General features: G+C 50.7%; 1 protein-coding gene across 11 annotated transcripts in view; it reads left to right on the top strand.

Annotated features, from left to right (window-relative positions):
- The window catches only part of TENM4 (teneurin transmembrane protein 4), a 1822236-nt gene that overhangs the window by 1376149 nt on the left and 426175 nt on the right, over positions 1-19912 (top strand). For all 11 annotated transcript variants that reach the window (XM_027532088.1, XM_027532098.1, XM_027532094.1 and 8 more), the window contains one exon: positions 3397-3666. In XM_027532088.1, the coding sequence (XP_027387889.1) occupies positions 3397-3666 (270 nt within the window). The remainder of the gene's footprint in view (positions 1-3396; positions 3667-19912) is intronic.

The raw sequence follows: 19912 nt of genomic DNA, 5'->3' as shown, positions 1-19912 counted from the left end.
TTTGTCTCGAGGATTCATGAGAGGACGCGTTTACGAGGTAAGTGTGATAGCACCAAGTGCTGAGTAAGTCCTAGTTATTGGTTTTGTTGTTTGTTCTATGTGTATTCATTCAGCGAACATATCTTAGCAGCTTCTCTGCATTAAGCACTGTCCTGACCTTGAGGCTATGAGTAGCTCTGTGGGCTTCCCTCAAAGAATTCGCCTGCAGTGTGGCAGACCTGGCTTTGATCCCTGGGTTGGGAAGATCCCCCTGGAGAAGGGAAAGTCTACCCACTCCAGTATTATGGCCTGGAGAATTCCATGGACTGTATAGTCCATGGGGTTGCAAAGAGTCAGACAGGACTGAGCGACTTTCACTGACCTTGAGAGGAAGACGCTGGTGATCCCAGACCTAAGAATTTAGTAATCTGGGGGGATATCTTGGTGCCTGACTCCCTTTCCTTCAATCCCTACACACCACAGTCATGAAAGCCTAGCCATCCAACTCCAGAATACCTTTAAAATCCATCCCTCTTCTCTATCCCATCAGCCACTATCCCAGTTCCGGCCACTATCATCTCTCTTAGGGGGTTGACCACAACCCCTCTTCACTCAGTGCTGCCGCCTTTTGGGCCATGCTCAGCCCTGCAGCTAGAGCGAAGTAGAGACTGACTCCCCGTTGTTCCCTACCGTGAGTTCCTCAACACCAGAGGGCTTTCCCCAAGTCTTTGTCTTTCTGGGCTGTTTTATCCCCCGCCTTTCCACACCCCACCACCCACATCCAGCCCTGCAGGGCTGCTCGTTATTCCCACCCCTGCTGTGATATAAGTCGCCTACCCTGGTGCCTCAGTGATTCCTGTTTTTCTGCCTGCAGAGCCTCTTCAATGCTGGGTAGGCCTCTACAAGTCCCTGACAGTTCACACGGCCCTCCCTGATTCTGCCCTGCCCACTACCCTTCCATGGACAAGGTTAGCAGGGGGCTGTGCCGTGTAATTTATATGCATTCTGATGTTAGTTAACCTTTACAACAACCTCAATGATTCATTTGCCCAAGATCATAGAGACAAGAGGAGCTGGTCACACACACACATCCATAGAGCCTGACCGCCCAGCTGGCCTCTCCCCCAGGCTTCTATCCACATGGAAAGCTGACCTGTTAGCAAGACTGCCTCTGGTGCTTTAAAGGCAAAGCGTCTTCAGCTCTTTCCCATTTGTGGTTAACAGCTCAGACTCTGACATCAGACAGACCTGGTTTGAGTTGTGACTCTGCCATTTTTATTATCCTAAGTGTCTTCACCTGGATGGTGCGGTCACAGCGATGCTTGCTAATTATAGAGTGGTGGGGAGAATGAGGAGGACTGTAGATGGACCACGCGACACTTGCGTAAAGCAGATGCTTCAGAAACGCTGCCTGCTTCTGGTTGCCATCTCTGGGTCTCAGTGAGAGGAAGCGACCAGTGGTGCCAAAGCTCTCCTCCAACTCTGTGCTGCCATGCTTGGTGGAGTTCAGTGAGCCCTGCCGGGACCAGAAGGAGCCGCTCTTGTCTTCATAAATAACAAGCAGAAAGCGTTCTCAGCTCATAGGCAGGCATGGGCACTGCAGCCTACAAAGTTCTCTTCCTCCCTTTGCCTTCCTGTGAAAGTCACTCAGTCGTGTCCGACTCTTTGCGACCCCGTGGACTATACACTTCATGGAATTCTTCAGGCCAGAATACTGGAACAGGTAGCCTTTCCCTTCTCCAGGGCATTTTCCCATCCCAGGGATCAAAACCAGGTCTCCCACATTGCAGGCGGATTAGCCTCAAAAATCCTATGATGTTAGCTAAGTTCTCTCCTCCCACCTTTATCCACCCCCAAGAGTTCTTGCTACCAAAGTGTGTCTGTCTGATTATTTAACTAACTTTTGCTGAGCTACTCTATGCCAGTCTGGACACAGAACTGACCAAGACCCTGGGTGGTGGCGGGGGGAAGGCACAGGAACTCTTGGTAAGAGTGATGGCCACGACTGGGAGAGGAGGCCATCTCTGCTGGCTCCCCTCCTGCCTTGAAGGCAGTTCCTTTTCCCTTCCTTTGCCAGTTTGACCTCATCAGGACTGCTCCTGGGTGTCATGCCCTTCAAAGCACGTACAACCTCCCCTTGTCTCTTCTTACTCCACTCTTCACATTTACTCTGATCCACAAACCTCTCCTCTGAAACTCCCACCCTCTGTGCCCCTAGAACTCTTTCCCTGCATCCTCCCATACTTAGGGCCTTAACCCTTCATCATGGTCTGGGTTACATCTCCCCACTGACTGTGAGCTCTGTGAAGTCAGAAACCACACCCTGCTCATTGCTGCCTGTCAGGAAACACCCAGGGCCGGCTTGGTTGGGTGAAATGTGGTGCTCCCTGATTGCAAGTCCATTTCCCACAGGTTTGACTGGAGTATGGTCCTCAGTGCCTGCATCCACCTGTCCTTCCCCATCTCCCAAAATACTCATGAGAATGTTAGAAATCAGGAAGAAGCCGTGCCTGATAGACACTGCGGAATGTGGAGGCTGTTTCCTGTGGAAGCTAGTATCCCGTTTGTCCCACAGACACTGATCCCTGAATGAGCTGCCCTCATCCATGTCTTCCTGGCCTCTGTCTTGGGCACCTCCAGGCTTTCCCAGGAGCTCAAGAGACCTGCCAGCAGCCCCGAGCCTTGGCTGTGTGCTTGGCTCCCTGGGTTGCCCCAGAGCCTGCTAACTCCTGTTGCAGCCCACTGGGCTGACAAAGCAGAGGGCAGAGGCTCCTCCCTTGTGCAAAGCCCACTTTTCTCAGCCTGTCACCATCTTCTTCACTTTCTGGCTTCAGGCCTTCCTGACCTGGCCAGAAAGGAGCGTTGGGTCCTGAGGAGCCCATTGGCATCTCATGGGCGAGGCTTCTGCCTTATTCAGGAGCCCTCCTTGCTGGCCGGCCCTCCCCGGCCTGGACGAGGAGAGCAGAAGCCCTCTGTCAGCTGAGCAGATGTGTATTGAGCCCCAAGGGTTGGGTCCCGGGTTGTGCCCTAGGCCCAGGGATTTACAAATGAATGGGGTACAGTCCTCACCCCCCTACCCCAGTGAAGCCATCTCCAGCAGAGGGTCCAGGCCCTTAAACAGCTCTGCTCTGCAAAATGCCCAGAGCTGAGGACTCTCAGAGGGGGCTCAGAAAAAAGTAGTGACCATTGCTGCACAGAGTGTAGGATAAGGGGAGACTTCAAGGAGGGGCTGTTTGAGCTGGACCTTCCATTAAGGTGTGGAGGCTTTGGGCTGGTGGGGAGGACGCGGAGGAAAGGCCTGCGCATCGACCACCGCCGTGAGTCAAAGGACAAGGGTGAGTCCTGGAGCAGGGGTCAGGCCTCTGGGGGGTGACCCCCACCATTACCCTAACCCAGTTCCTTTGCCTTCCCTCCTAGGCACCAACTTCAGCCTGCGCGAGCTGGGGCTGGGGGAGGTGACACCCCCGCACGGGACGCTGTACCGCACGGACATAGGCCTGCCCCACTGCGGCTACTCCCTGGGCGCCAGCTCTGAGGCCGAGCTGGAGGCGGACGCCGCACTGTCCCCCGAGCACCCCGTGCGGCTGTGGGGCCGCAGCACGCGGTCAGGACGCAGCTCCTGCCTGTCCAGCCGGGCCAACTCCAACCTCACGCTCACTGACACGGAGCACGAGAACACAGAGACCGGTGAGTGGCCCGCCCAGCCCGCGCCGCCAGCCGGGGCTTCCAGGCCCCGCATTTTAATTAGTGTTGATTTTCTGCTCCATTACCTGGGGGCACTGGTGAAGGCGATGGAAAATTGCCTTGCTCTCAGTGGTCAGAAGGCAGAACCTCTCACAGAGTCACATGAAATAACCCCACCCACGGGTGACAGGCCAGAGACGGGTCACTGCTCTTTTCTTCCAGATGAGGGGGTGCCTAAGGGACAGGGTTATGGCTTACAGGCTGCCTGTGGGTGGAGCGGAGGGGCCAGAGGGCAGCGTAACCAACCCGTTACAGCCCATCCTCTGTGGCCTCAGCTGTGCCCCCTCCCCCCCAGAACTCTGCTCACAAGCCTGCAGCCACCCTGGGCACTCGCCGTGGGCGCTGCTGCACCCCAGGGTCTTCTGCTGATGGGAGGATGGCTTTCACGCAAGAGCTGTCATGTTGGAGTAGCTTAAAACTCCCGTCTCTCCCCCAGCTTTCCCATGATCTCATCTGCAGATCTGAGGAAGTGCTGGCTCTGGACTCTAGTCCACTCTCATCTCCGCAGCCCTGTTCCAAGGCCAGAGAGATGCTGGGGGAGAAAGAGATGACAGCTTGTTCGCGCGCCTCCTTGGTGCGGGGGAAGGAAAGGGAGCCAGGTTTCAGGCTGTTCTGCCTCTCTCTGGAGGCTTGTTTGGCAGATCTCGGAGGGACTCCGAGTTGAACATAGGCCTGCAGCGGGCCACCGAGGCGAGCTCTCTTTCTGCGATGCCTCGTGCTCCTGGGTCTCTGGGCAAAAAAGGTCCCCACGGAGGAGGAGGCTGGACTTTTTTTTTTTTTCTCTCAGAAGTCCAGGGAGGGGTTCTGCTGGCCCCCGCCACACCAAACGTGGGAGGGGTGACGTGGGGAGGGCAAGCTGCAAACCAGCGCCCCCTACTGGTTTCCAGCTCTAAACGCAGCATCCTGTGTGATTCCTGCCCAGGATCTGGGGAGCCAGGGTGTCGGGGGTGGGGAGAGGGTGGACACCAGGTCAGCGGTGAAGGCTTAGGCAGTTCGCCTCTAACAAGGATGCTCCAGTGAGTTATATGCACAACACAGTCCCAGGTTTGGATCGTGCAGGAGTCTAGGTAAGGATACTGTCCAGTGGAGAGATGTGATCTCCAAAGAGAGTCAAGAGCAGCAGGGCTGCAAATCCTTGTTCTACCCCTGCCGCTGGAGAACTCGGGGTGTTTCCTCGGGACCCTGTGCACTGGGTTTAGGGGATGGGGACAGCAGAAGGTGATGGGCCCCAACTTGGTAGTTTCACCCTCCCTTGACACCACCAGCCCTCTCTGTGCTGGGGAGCCATCCACACCCCCTTATCCTCCTTCCCATCTAGGCCCAAGCCCAGCCAGAAACCCTCCTCTCTCTTCCTGACTACGCACTGAATTTGATGTGTGAAGCCGGTACAGAGAAAGTGGTGTCCAACAAAGAGGCAGGCAGCCTCGGGTCCATCACTGACCTGGAGTGTAGATCCTTTCTCACTATAGATGAGGACCTCAGTTTCCTCATCTGTAAAATAAGCAGTTTTAATGAAATCAGCATTCCTGGTGTTCTTAGAATGTTAATATTTCTTAGATTGAAGGTGGGGGTGGGTAGAAGGGAGTGCTCTGTGGTCAAATAGTGTAGGAAACATTAAGTTCAAGGAATTTGAACCAGTTTCCTTACTGCGGGACTTCTCAGAACCTTTAACATGTTATTAATCATGCTGATGGATATATTAGCAAGCAGCATCCCCCAAATTGACCTGAGAATAAAGAACCCTTTATTCTCAAAAGATCCAATAAAAGCAGTGTTCCAGTGAACACTTAGGGGGAATAAATGAACCAAATCACTTGCAGATCCTTTTAGATGTAGGATTCTATGATTTGAAGTCCTCGCATTGGAGGTGAAGGTGTATAAGAGGAAAATTATAAACATAATAGTTAACACCTGCTGCTGATTATTAGGCCCCCAAGCACAATGCCAAGTACTTAACTGTCTGGTCTCATTTACTCATGCTACAGCTTGTTGGAGGAGTGGGCAGCCTGTAGACAAGGTCCACATGGAGGAGGGTCCTGCTAGGGTCTGGCAGCTAAGACTTAGGGAGGGTGGCAGAGACCAGGACAGCCTCTCTGCCCAGGGTAGGTTTTATCATCCCCACTGCACAGAATAAGAAGCACATAGCCCAGAGAGGTTTAAGAAACCTGTATAGGTCATCGAATTCACGACTTGAATTCGGGCCTGTGTAACATAGTGAATTTCCTCTGCAGCAAAGTACTCGGGCTGCTTGTTCATTGGAAGGCTCTCGCCATGGTGACAAATGATCATTTTTCCATAAAGTCATGACAGAATGAAGTGCATACCACCCACATTATTGTGTATTCCCTGAGAGCTGAATTGCTGCTGAATTAAGCCTCTGTTGGGCGATAATGACATAATCAACAAGCCTGGAGAGCTTCGGCCTTTGATGGAGGGCAGGGGGATGGCTTCTTGCTTCCCTGGCCACACCACGCTTGCCTCCTGAACGTCTATCTCCATGCCGGGCCACAGCACTCTAGCTCTGTGCTCAGGGAAGATGGGCAGGCAGATCCAACACCTCCTCCCTTCCAGGCCTGGACTTCCAAACCCACACATCCCTCGGGTGCCCCGGCCCCTGTCCTGTTGCTCCAGGTTGGAAAATGACATTAGTGTCCTTGTTACCTGAAGATCTGAACGACACTGTCGGCCAGGTTGACCTAATTGATGTGAGTGCGTGCTCAGTCCATCAGTCGTGTCTGACTCTGAGATCCCCGTGGAGCTCACCAGGCTCCTCTGTCCAGGGATTAACCAGGCAAAGATACTGGAGTGGGTTCCGTTTTCTCCGCCAGGGGATCTTCCTGACCCAGGGATCGAACCCACATCTTGTGCGTCTCTGGCATGGGCAGGCTTTGTTGTACTGGAGTTTAAATAATGACAGTGGCTCATGCTGAATGTGAATGAGCCATAGGAGTGACTCCCCTTTATCCCCCAAAGAGTTGATAACATTCTCGTCAACCTCAGTTACAGCCAAGGACTGGGGTTCAGAGGGGAAGGGCGTGCTGCAGCCGTGTGTCTAGCTGAGCTGGAGCCCCCAGGCTCTTCGCAGGTGTCTCTGTTCTTTCGAGGCTGCCCTCCTCTTGTTCCTGGCTCTCCTGCTCTCACTTCTTTCCCCGGTACTCTCCTCTCCTTCTCTCTCTTTCATCCTCCTGGTCCCAGTTTTCTCCTTTATCTGTGATGAGAAGTCTGATCTTACCATCAGAACAGAGCCTGACTCCACTGGACGTGTTGGCCAATGCATCTCAGTGTGGCCAGTTTTCAGGGACAGAAGGAGGCCAAACTGAGGGCCTACCATGTGTCGAGACACTGCATGTGGGCCACTGCCTTCAACCCTCATGAAACAGCATGGCATTCCCCTTTCCCAGATGGGAAAACTGAGGTTCCAGAAGGTCTACTGACTTGGCTGGAGATTGTTCAGCCAGTAATTCAGCAGGTGGGCCAAGCCTGAGTTTGAACTCAGGTCTCTCTGCCACTATAGGCTGAACCTTCTGCCCACCTCTACTTGAATCAGCAAGTGAGGACACCAAAGCATGATCCCTAGCAACTTCCAGCCACGGGAACATTGACTGCCTCCACGCCCAGCCTCGCATTAGTCAATAGTAATTGTCAACAGTATTGATAGTGGTGGAGGCTTTTGCTGAGGTCATGGTGAAGCTGCAGGCAGCTGCCATCAATAATAACTTTTATGGGGTCCATTAAAGCCAATTTCTGCCCCTGAAGGTTAATGTCAGCAGCTTTTATGTCACTGCTTAATATCCAAAATAAATACAGAATTGACTGGGTAATGTAAACACAAATCTCTCCCCTCAGGGCCGTCAGGTGGAACCAGCCCTCAGGCCCCTCCTGCTGAGCTGGGCCACAGCAAGGAGGAGCTGGCGTCATGCCAGGGCACACAGTTGGCACTCCATAAATGCTTTTTTAGAAAGCAGAGGTTGCATTTGCGCTCCAACCACAGGGTCAGGTGGACGCAGTGCCTCTTTAGCAGTTTCATTCTGTGATTTGTTCTGTAGCTGTGCTGAGCTCCTTCCGTGGACCAGGCATCATTCTAGAATTGAGAATCTTGGCAAATATTCAAGAGGGGAGGTAGAGCTGTGACAGCTTTTCCGCTCTGTCTGTTGCAGGCAGGGTGGAAAAGACACAGTCCCGGCGTCTAGTGAGGAGCCTTGGTCCCAGGTCCTGGCCATGCCAGGACCCAGCTCTGAAACCTTGAGCACGTCACCTCACCTCCCTACCCAACAGTTCCCGCAATTTCTAAAACTGTGTGCCAGTGGCCACGTGGGGTCATAAGAAGGGAAACGGGGAGTTAGGGTTTAGCAGGTACCGAGTTTCAGTTTGGGATGGTGGAATAGCTCTGGTTACATAGCAAAGTGAGTGCACTTAATGCCGCCATTACCATATGCTTAAAAATGGTTGAAAGGGTTATCTGTGTTTTACCACAGTAATAAAAAGTACAAAAACAGCATGCCATCTTTCTTCCTTGAAGTGTTGCTGTGAGCCTGCACCACAGCTTTGGCAAAGCGGCTGGTCTGTGCTGGTCCTTAATGCTTGCTCGCTATTAATGTTCATTGTTGAAAGAGCTGTGGGATGACTGTGGAAGGAGCCGTTCACTCTGCCCTGCGTGTCCGAAGGCTCTTTCCTCCATCCCACCCACACGACGCACCTGGGCTTGCAGGCCAGACGAGCAGGATTGCGCTGAAGGTGAGGGTTCTGAGTTGTTCCCAGTGGAGGCAATTGCTCGAGCAGGGCTTGGAGGCATAAGGAGGCGTGGTGGGCCTGGGACATAGTGAGAATTTACTCCTAGCTCTAATCCCAGAGGCAAAGTGAGAAATTCACATGGAAAAGAAACAATGAAACAGAATCACAGTTACCCCCCAAATTATCAAGCAGCCTGGGTGTCAAAAGGGAAATTACCGGTTAACCCAATTAGGCAGCCAAATTGCTTATTGAGAGTCAGTAGATTAGGTGAGCATCTTCAGGCAGGATGAGAAAGCTCATTACCAGTTTAACTCCATTTATCCTCTGCCCTCCATGGCCCGTGCTCATGAGACTTCGTTTTAAAAATCTTGTAAGAATAGCTATCACTAATTCCCTAGAGTACTGCAGCTACCCAGCCATGGTACACAAGGCTCCCTTTTCTAGGACAGGAAACTGGGTTCCTGCACTGGGGTAGAGATTACACCCCTATATTTGACTACCCTTCTGCCCCATGAGCAGCCTGCACTCCATCCTAGAAATCAGAGGTGCCCAGGAATGAGGGTCTCTTACTGGACAGTTACCCACGTTCCAAACAGGATTTAGAAGGGCCTGCAAGAGTCAAAGCATCTGGGAATCTGGGAGCTAGAAGGGACTTGGAGACAACTAGTCCATTGATTCTTAACTTTTTTTCCCATTTCCTAGCCAAGAAATCTAAGATTCAGAGAGATTAGGTGACCTGCTGAAGGTTGCACAGCTAATAAATGGCAAAACCAGGGTTTGAGTCCATGCCTGCCTCACACCACTGCCCGTTTGTTATCTTTCCTGAGCACCATCCTCTCCTACTTGTTCTGTTTTATAGAAACAGAATACCACATTGAGGTGGATTCTTTACCATCTGAGCCACCAGGGAAGCCCATGTTTTCATTAGCTCAATGCTGTTAATAATAATATACATAATCTGGGGGGTGAATCTAGCTGTATCCAGAACATAAACTTCCTTCTTAGTCAGTGTTCAGTTCAGTTCAGTCCAGTCGCTCAGTCGTGTCCGACTCTTTCCGACCCCATGAATCGCAGCACGCCAGGCCTCCCTGTCCATCACCAACTCCTGGAGTTCACCCAGACCCATGTCCATTGAGTCAGTGATGCATGCCATCCAGCCATCTCATCCTCTGTCGTCCCCTTCTCCTCCTGCCCCTAATCCATCCCAGCATCAGAGTCTTTTCCAATGAGTCAACTCTTTGCATGAGGTGGCCAAAGTACTGGAGTTTCAGCTTCAGCATCATTCCTTCCAAAGAAATCCCAGGGCTGATCTCCCTCAGAATGGACTGGTTGGATCTCCTTGCAGTCCAAGGGACTCTCAAGAGTCTTCTCCAACACCACAGTTCAAAAGCATCAATTCTTCGGTGCTCAGCCTTCTTCACAGTCCAACTCTCACATCCATACATGACCACAGGAAAAACCATATCCTTGACTAGACTGACCTTTGTTGGCAAAGTAATGTCTCTGCTTTTGAATATGCTATCTAGGTTGGTCATAACTTTCCTTCTAAGGAGTAAGCATCTTTTAACTGCCAAAACTTAAATTGAATCCCTAACCTGTTAGAGCTAATCAGGGCCTAGAGATCGTCATACCAGGTCGCTCTCTAATTGTGACACACTGGATAAAAGACGTCATAGAAGTTTAAGAGAAAAATTCCAACCAGTGGGTATCAGAGAACGTTTTGTGGAAGAAGTGCTGGTCCCTGGGCTTGGAGGGCTGCCAGGGACTCTTCCAGGTAAGGAAGGGGGAAGAAAGAGCATTCTATGTGGATGAAGGAATGTGTGTGTGCTGGTACTTAGTCGCTCAGTCATGTCTGAATCTTTGTGATCCCCACGGACTGCAGCAACCACTCCAGTATTCTTGCCTGGAGAACCCCCAAGGTCAGAGGATAAAGGCATGGGCGAGGACACATGTCTGGTGTGTCCCCTGGGGCTGGAGCATGGGGTGTTCATGGGAATATGGGGGCAGAGTGTTCTGGGGGGGACATCTGGAGACTTGGGCCGATCGCCTGTCGCTTAACAATGTTTGTTGAGCACCTACTGATTTAGGTTATTATGTTTCCAGCCTGCTCGGGACAGACAGAAGTCTGCTCATCAGTGGGGAAACTGATCAACAGATTTAAAAACTAAATGATAGTGGATGTTTCAGGATGATAAGTGTTACAGGAGAGGGAATGGGGAATGCCAGGCTGTGTGTGTGTGTGTTGGGGGGGTAGAGGTGCCATTTGCAGTTCTAAATACCAGAGGAGGCTTCCCTGAGAGGAGGACCTGTGGGGCAGGGGAGGAAGCTGGCAGTGAGACTGTCTGGAGGAAAGGCATCCGGGCGGAGGACAGGGCAGGTACCAGGGCCCAGAGGCAAGGGGGCCAGTGCAGCTCGGGTGCAGAGGAGGTCAGAAGGGGAGGTGGGGCGGGGCGGCAGGGTCATTCTGGAAGCACTGGAGCATCAGAGCAGGAGGCTACTGCAGGAGTCCAGGAGAGAGGACGGGAGCTCAGTTCCGGTCGGGGCATGGAGGCCGTGGGAAGGGGTTATGAGCCTGGTCAGGGGGCCCCGCTGCCCTGCCCTGCCCCACCGCAGAGCTTCTTAAGCAGAGAGGAAGACTGCCGTTTCCTTAAGTCCAGTGGCTGAAATGGGGTCTCGGTACTCTCGGTGTGTGGAAGGCTCTCACCTGGTCCTCCTGGCCTCGCAGCTCCTTCATCCCGGCTGCAGGATCCCTGAGCACTGGCCGGCCCCACGCCGTTCCCCACTTCCTTGCGGCCTCCGTCATCGAGCTCACCCCTTGTCCCGGCCTCACCCCGTACTCCCTGCATCCTGACCGCCCGGATCTCTGAACCTGACTGTCCGACTCCCGCTCCCAGCCTCGCCGTGCCGCCCACGGGAGGCTCTTTGCCTCATCTTTTTTTTTTTTTTTTTTTCTATCTTGGCTTCAGTGTCCCTGATTCCAGCCCTTTCTTCTGCTCAGCTGCCTCAAACTGCCTTGGTCAAATCAGCCTGGGGCCTCCTCACCACAGCACCACCTCTGATGGATTTGCTGTGATCTGGGAGCTGGTATCTGACAGACACTAATGTGGCTGTTCTTGTGAGTTCCTTGGGAGAGGACTTGAAATACACCCCAAATTCACTCCCCCTCGGTGTGCACTGCAGCGCTCCCTGGTGGGCAGTATGTGCTAATACACATGCATCCTGCTGATGTGGCAGGCGGGGAAAAGAGACAGGGAGATCCAAAGCTACTGTAAATTAAGATAGATTGCATTCTTGAAACTAGGTTAAGGCCCACTGTGTGTGCAGAGAGGTACAGTAAGCCAGAGTTTTGCTTTTGATTTTAGCCAACGTGACTTTCAATTCCTGTGGAAGCAATGATGTGCTCAATGACAAAGTTCCTACCAAAAGACATTTATTTGCAAAGCACTATTTCCTATTGTAAGCGCAGCTTTGTCCAAGGAGAGTGGCTCTTGGTCTGTTTCAGCTTCATATAACCCCGGATGACTTCAGGGAGGAAAGGGAGTAACCAATGCTGGGAAAAGAGCTTTCTGCCCACAGGAGCCTAGTTCAGTGCTGGGGTGTGTGGAATCCAGGGATGCATCTGGTTTCAGTTTTAGACTCCCAGGGTGACCTTGAGCAACTTACTTCTCCTCTCTGGGCATCAGTTCCTTCACCAGCCAAAGGGAGTCATTGGACTCTCAGGCAGCAAGATAACTGGGAAGGAGAATGGGCTGTGGAGTCGGTCTCAGGATCCCAGCTCAGCCACTCAGGAACCGGATGATGATGTGCAAGTGATTGAATCTTACTGAGCCTCAGTTGCTTCACCTGTAACGTGGGCACGAATACCTCCTAACGTTGTAATGTGCACAAAAGACGTGTGCGCATGAAAGGTGAAGGCTTCCATTTCCCACCTGTGGACCAAGCCTGACCCTGAAATCAGTGGCGCAGCTCAGCACCATCATTTAAAATACTGGTCATAAGTGGATGGGAGAGGAGCAGAACAGAGTATATCAAACATAGTGAAGTCAGTATTATTTTGTGAATTTTTTTTTTTAGTTATACTTTACACACAGCACCTGTACTAGGTCATCATGTGTAATATATTTCTTACTCTGTAATTCAGTAAAAAAATAATAATCATAAGTTTAAAAGATGATACTTGGCACATACCAGGACCTGATGAATGTTAATTCCTTTCCTTCAAACCCCTCAGCTTGAAGATTCCATGATTCATGATGTCATGTGTGCATGCATGCTAAGTCACTTCAGTTGTGTCTGACTCTTTGCGACCCATAGACTGTAGCCCGCCAGGCTCTTCTGTCCATGGGATTCTCCAGGAAAGAATACTGGAGTGGGTTGCCATGCCCTCCTGCAGGGGCTCTTCCTGACACAGGGATCAAACCCAGGTCTCCTGCATTGCAGGCAGATTCTTCACCGCTAAGCCACCTGGGAAACCCTCATGATGTCATTGTGGTTTAGTCACTCAATCATGTCCAACTCTTTGCAACCCAATAGACTGTAGGACACCAGGCTTCCTTTCCTTCACCATCTCCCAGAGTTTGCTCAAACTCATGTCCATCGAGTCGATGATGCCATTCAACCATCGCATCCTCCATCCTTCCCTTTTCCTCCTGCCCTCAATCTTTCCCAGCATCAGGGTCTTTTCCAATGAGTTGGCTCTTCACATCAGATGATATCATAGTCTTACCTAAAAACTATTGACACAGTACTTCTAGGGCTCCCCTATGGAAAATAAGTGTGTATTGGGGCAGGGCCCCCATGATTCAGCTGAAAGAGGCTGGGCTCTGGGATCAGATGGACTTGCCCAAGGTCACATGGCTTATATAATGACAGAGCTCAAATCCCTGGTTTGTAGGAGTTGGCCCTCTCGCCCCCTCCTCCCCCAGCTTCCTCTTCTGTGAATGGCTGTTGGGGTGACTGGTAAGCCCTTGGGTAGCTAGGATCAGCAGGAAAAGCACCCCAACAGGATGAGCTGACTTAGAAGGATATAGGTGAAGATATAGGTGCCTAGAAGGGTCGTAATCTGGGTTCACATAACCAGCTGAATCTCTCTATCAGTGCAAAAGCGATACTTGATTGTGTGGATATACATTAAAATAAGCTTAGAGAGGATAAGCACCTAGAATAGTGCCTGGGGCATGGGTAGTGATATGTAAGCATACAGTGTTGTTGTTATCGTTCCTACAGCATTTGGTGATTTACAAAGCGTCATCACATCTTGTTTAAAATTTGCAACAGCCTTTGAGGTAGATGTGTCTCATCACTGCATGGAAGTTCTCTGAGATCATACAGCTGGAAAGTGGCAGAGAAGAGATTCAACCCCAGGTCTCTCTGACCCCATACCCACGTGCTGCTGTTCACAACCACAGGCACACCTCAGAGACGCTGTGGATTTGGTTCCAGACCACTGCCGTAAGATAATACTGGGATTACGCGACTCATGCTTTTTTTTTTTTTGGCTTTCCAGTGCATCTAAAAGTTATGTTTATGCTACACTGTGGCCTATTAGGTGTGCGATAGCATTATGTTGAAAAAAAACAAAAGTATATACATACCTTAAATTAAAAAAAAATTTGTAGCTAAAAAATGCTATCATCCGACAGTGCAGGATTGCCACAACCCTGCCACACACAAAAAATAAATATGTCTGGGAAGGGCAATAAAATGAGGAATGCCCAAACATATGGCAGCTGGTCAGCCTGTCTTTCTGCCAAAGATAACTCCCCAGTTGCCAAGGTCAAGTGTGAAAAGACTCCAGCAGGCCTGATTTTCCTCAGACCAGTATCTCCCAGTCAGCTCCATGGGAAGGATCTCAGCCCACACTCTCTGTTCTGGAAGAAACTTCCCTTCGGAGGAATATTCCAAACACCAAAGAGGGCTTTTCCTTCCACGACCGTTTAGCAGCCTGGCTTCCTAAATGAGTGTGAGGCTCTTCGCTTTGTAGGCTCTTTAATGCAAACAAATCACTCTCCAGAATGTGCTTCCAAGAAGGAAATAATCGTATGGAACAAACCAGATTCAAAGTGTGTTGTCGACAAAGGGCAATTGTGCGCCGGTCCAGCTGCTGGAAGAATGGCCGAGGAGGGAAAGAGCAATCCTCATGCATGTGAAGTGGGCTGTGAAAAGGCCAAGGAAGTTCTGCAAACGGGAACCAAATGGCTAAGCATTGCAGGCAGATTCTCCGCCGACTGAGCCACCGGGGAAGTCCCAAATCAGAAGTGAGCCTGGGCCAAGCAAGGCTCCTTGAGCACCTCTCTCCCTATGGCCCCACGTGGGAGGAAAAGGAGAGAAGCTGCTTAAGCCTAAAGGATTTACCCTTCCTACCTGCATCCACTGCTTGCAGCAATTTATTACCTCAGCCCTAGAGCTAGTGCTAAAAGATGCATTTTAGTTGGAGAAAATGTCGTGTCATTTTTCCCCCCCGCTAGATCTAGCAAGCTCTTCAAGTGTCTGCGCTGGCATTTGGCTGTTCTCCTTCACGCTTAGGAAACGCGTCAGAGCTCACGACGCCATGAATACCTGACATTTCATCAATTATCATGTGGCTTTCTTCAGTCCAGGACACCTGAACCCCCACCCTGTCTTTGAACCCTGATAGTGGACCTTCGAACTTGGAGCCCGTGTCATAGGGTTTTTAAGGTTCTGTGAGTCACTGGAAGGACTCACGGTGCTCAGCACATAGTGAGAGTTGTGACTAAGATTTACTGCAGGAAAAGAGTAAACAGCAAACCAGCAAGAGGGAACGATGCACAGGGCGGAATCACCAGACTCAAGCTTCCGATGGTCCTCCTCTAGCAGAGTTCTTCAGGACATGCTTAGGTCCTTCAGCAGGCAGCTGTGATGACAGAAGTGCTCTCCACCAGGGAAGCTCAAGGGGGACCCCTGGTCACAGATTTTTATCAGGGGCTGGGTCACACAGATACCCTCTGCCTAGCATGGGCCAAAATGCCAGACTCTCAGAAGGAAGCAGGTATTTAGCATAAACCTCATTATTTGCACAAGCTAGGCACAGTCAGCCACCCTTCTCAATTAGAGATTTTATATCAGGCAAGAATTGTTTACCAGCCAAGCTCCCAGATGCCAGCCAAGAGCCAGCCCTGCAAGCAGACCTTTCTAAGGACCTCGAGCTGCTGTGTTGACACTTCTCTGCACGAGCCTCTGGTCCTCCCCTTCTATTTCCTAATGAGTAACCCTGAGTGCCCACCCAGCGTATGTATACATACCTCTCGGGTCAGCTGTGTAGACTTTTCTCTACTCTGTCTTTCAGGTGGTAACAGTGATTATAAACATTCTGGATAAGAAATGGCTTGATAAATAAAGCTCACTATTGGTGCTGATGATGAAACAAGAGAAAACAAAATGATGGATCTTAGGGAAAAAGCAAACACGTTAAATAGTCTGACAGCAGGGCAACACTGCTTGGTTTATAGCTCTGTTGATGGTTTGGCAGGGGGGAGTAAGGAGGTTGTGAAGCTGAGTGACTGGACAAGTGCTGGGGACATGTGTATCTCCTTTCAGTAGCACGCGGCAGGCAGTCAGTGTTGCACGAATGCTGAGGTGAAGCAGGCATGCTCTCTGGCTACTGGGGTTTTTGGTGTAGAGAAGAAAGACACATAAGCTAGGCAGTGTCCTGCAGAATGTCACGTGAGTGCCATCAGTGACCCGAGGTGGGCAGCAGGCAGAGAACCAGCAGAAGAAACCTGGCCCTGCTGAGGCAGCTGAATAAGGTGATTTGTAAGACCTGTGGCTCTGAGCGCTCATCGAGGGGGCTGGGCCAGGACCACAGGAAGAACGTCCGCCACGACGGCATCTAGAATGCCGTGCTAGAATGCAGTGCTCAAGAGTTCCAGTGGCAAAAGGCACCTTGAAGGCTGTGGGTCCAGTGTGCCTGTGTGATACAGAAAGTAGGTGAGGGGAGAAACCTTTACCTGTGGTCAGGTGTGAAAAAGTCCCAGGATCCCTCCGCTAGGGCAGGACAACACCCAAGTCCCTCCTGTGCCTTGCAGCCAGAGACGACCAGGAACTCATGTACAGTTGAACCAAGATGAGTTTGTTAATTCTCTGCCGCAGTGAAGGACACGCACCCTGGGGGGTTCATTGCGTGTCTCAGTAAGGGGTGTCTGAAAGGAAGTACAGGATGTGGCCTTGTACTGGGTGATTTGGGGACAGGTGGGTTCAAGGAAGTGGGGAGCTTTGCTGTGGATACTGTCAGAAAGCAGGGGTGAGTCTGTGCCTGAGTATCTTAGTAAGCCATATGTATACAGTAGGCAGGAAGAATGAAGTGAGGTTACAGTTGCATTTGGAAAAGCAGCAGCAGTTACATTAGCTGGGATTAGGAAGGCTTGACTTTTTTGGTCATTTTGTGGTTTGGACCATTTTTTTGTTTTTGTCTAAGTTCAGACATGATCACAGAGTGGCCTTGCCTTTGTCTGGGCCCAGTTGAACAGTTGCTTGTCTGAAGTTGGCGTGTGAAATTGTCTATATTCATAATTAGAAAGTTACTGCCTAGCTGTGAGGGCCAGGCAGTCCTGGCTGTTAAGAACTGTTTCTGTCTTCCTCATCCCAAGACCCACTGTCCCAGGATGCAGCCGGCTCTCAAGGCACTTGAGTGGGCTGTCCCATGATAAATCTCAGCACCCAGGGAAAATAGTAATGGAAATGACTTATTTAATAAGAAGTACTATTATATTGGGCCTCCCCAGGTGGCTCAGTGGTAAAGAATCCACCTGCTAATGCAGAAAATGCAGGTTTGACCCAGGGTTGGAAGATCCCCTGGAGGAGAAAATGGCAACCCACTCCAGTACTCTTGCCTGGAAAATCCCACAGACAGAGGAGTCTGGCAGGCTGTAGTCCATGGGGTTGCAAAAGAGTCAGGCACAACCAAACAACAACTATTATATTATTACTATCAAATAATTACTTACTTGGTAGTATATGGTGCTGTAACTAATAAAAATTATTTATTGGATATTTATTATAAGTCAGGAAGTAGATGATCCTCTTTAAATATATTTAGTCTTGTTTCATCCTCTTGCTATCTCGGCAGGATTGGTATTTTGGCTTTTGGTAGATAAGGAAATAGAGGCTCTGATAAGTAAAGTGACTTCCTGAGGACCCTCCATCTAAGAAGTGGTGGAGAAGATTCACACACAGATCTGCACAACTCCAAAACCTGTCTTTTCTCTCTGCCACGGGGTGTCTTTGACACGTGGGGACATGTGGGCACTGACAGGGATGGTTTGCCAAGCTGCAGCTGAGACCAGTGTTGGTTCAGAGAGTATGACTGAGAGTATCTGAGAGTATCTCTGAAACAGATCTGAAGTGTGCTCACAGACGGGGAGTTTGGGCAACCCTTGAAATGTCCCAGGTCACAGACTCCCAGACCCTGGCAGAGTGTGGTGGTCCCCAGGAGCAGGAGTCACAGCACCAGCACAGGGAACCCATCCTGGCCTCCCCAGAGGGGAAAGGGGGGCTGAAGCTATTTTTCATTCCTGAAGAGTTGGCTGATCCATAAGAAAAAGAGCTGCCCGTTACTGATTAAGTTTGTTTTCCATCATGACAATGTCTTAATGAAACTTAGCATCTTCAGCTCAAAAACTGGGGGAAAACTTTTAAGTCAGTGATGGCTAACCTTGCCGTCCTCTTCAGAGTTCAGCACTGTTTAACGGCTTGGGGACAGGCATGGCAGCAATTGGAAAACCTGTTGACATCGGTCCCTTAGCCAGAAGCATCATTCTTCTTTCAGTGGTCTATTTTGTATTGATCTAAAAACCTTTTCTCAGAACTACGTATCTCTAGGCAAGACCGTGGTTTATTTATCTATCTCAGTGTAATCAGGACCTGGCATTCGTAACAAGTCGGGCTTCCCAGGTGGTCCTAGTGGTAAAGAACCTGCCTGCCAATGCAGGAGACCTATGTAAGAGATGCAGGTTCAATCCCTGGGTTGAGAAGATCCCCTGGATAGGAAATGGCAACCCACTCCAGTATCCTTGCCTGGAAAATCCCACGGACAGAGGAGCCTGGTGGGCTAGAGTCCATGGTGTCCCAAAGAGACTGCAGACCAGAAACAGCCAACAGAAGAGTGTGACTAATGCTTATTGGATGCTGTGTTAGTTTGCTAGGGTTGCTGCAAAAATTACCACAGAGTGCCTTAAAACAATCGGAATGTATTGTCTCACAGTTCTAGAAGGCTAAAAGCTTAAAATCAAGATATTGACGGCCATGTTCCCTCTGAAACCTGCAGGGGAATCCTTCCCTGTCTCTTCCTGGTTTCCAGTGGGCTGCTGTCAATCACTGGCTTTCCTGGCCTGTGTAGCACACTCCAGTCTCTGCCTTCATCGTCCATGGCATTGTCTGCGCGTGTCTCTGTCTTCAGTGGCCATCTTCACATCAGAGCACTGGTCACACTGAGCTAGCAGCCCATCCTACTCCAATCTGACCCCATCTTAACTACTTACATCGAATATGGCCCTATTCCACACGAGGTCCACGTTCTGAGGCTAGGGCACTGGTACTGGGGGTTAGGACACTCTCAGTCTCTTTGGGCTGCTGTAACAAAAACACCATCCGCTGGGAGGCTTAAACAGCAAGCATTTATTTCTCGCTGTTCTAGAGGCTGGAAGTCCAAGATCAAAGTGTCTGCAGATTTGATGGGGGGAGCCACTCCTGCTTCTCACTGTCTTCACACGGCAGAAGGGGTGGGGGAGCTCTTTGGGGGGGTCTCTTTTATAAGGGGGCTCCACTTTCAAGGCCTGATTACCTCTTGAAGACCTCGCCTCCTAATGCCATCACCCTTGGGGGTTAGAATTTTACCATATGAATTGGAGGTAGAGGGGGCAGAAGCATTCTGTAGCAGACTTCAGCATACCTTTTTTTTTAATTAATTAATTTTTTCGGGGGGAAGGATAATTGCTTTACAGAATTTTGCTGTTTTCTGTCAAACTTCAACATGAATCAGCCATATCTTTTCAGAGGGAAACACTTCAGTCCATAAGAGATGCCTGTTAGGTTCCAGGCACCATCTCGGGCTCCACCACCCCTCAGCAGCCTGGCTCTTAAGTGAGTCTGCAGCTTCTCAGGGCCCACAGGAACCATTTTGGTCTGAATGCTATGGCAGTTGTACCTCGGGGCCCCTGAGTCCTGCTGCGGTGTCCCCTTCCTCTCCCTGGCGTGCGCCACCTCACGGCCAAGGGATCATCAGATCAGGGCACCGGGTCTTAGGGCTGCTTCTGAGTGAGTGATGGATGAGACTGTGTGGGAGACCCTGTGGCCTTGCCTGTAACAACAAGGGGTGTGAGTACGTGAGAGTACACACACGTGGCTGTGTGCAAGGCCTCCTGCTTTCAGTGTGTGGGGCTTAGGGCCATGTGTGTATGTGAGGTTCAAGTGTGAGGGATGCATACCCATGACCGTGTTGGAG

The sequence above is a fragment of the Bos indicus x Bos taurus genome, chromosome 29 (genome assembly GCF_003369695.1).
Source record: "Bos indicus x Bos taurus breed Angus x Brahman F1 hybrid chromosome 29, Bos_hybrid_MaternalHap_v2.0, whole genome shotgun sequence".
Lineage (NCBI taxonomy): Eukaryota > Metazoa > Chordata > Mammalia > Artiodactyla > Bovidae > Bos > Bos indicus x Bos taurus.
This window is presented reverse-complemented; position numbering and strand designations above follow the sequence as displayed.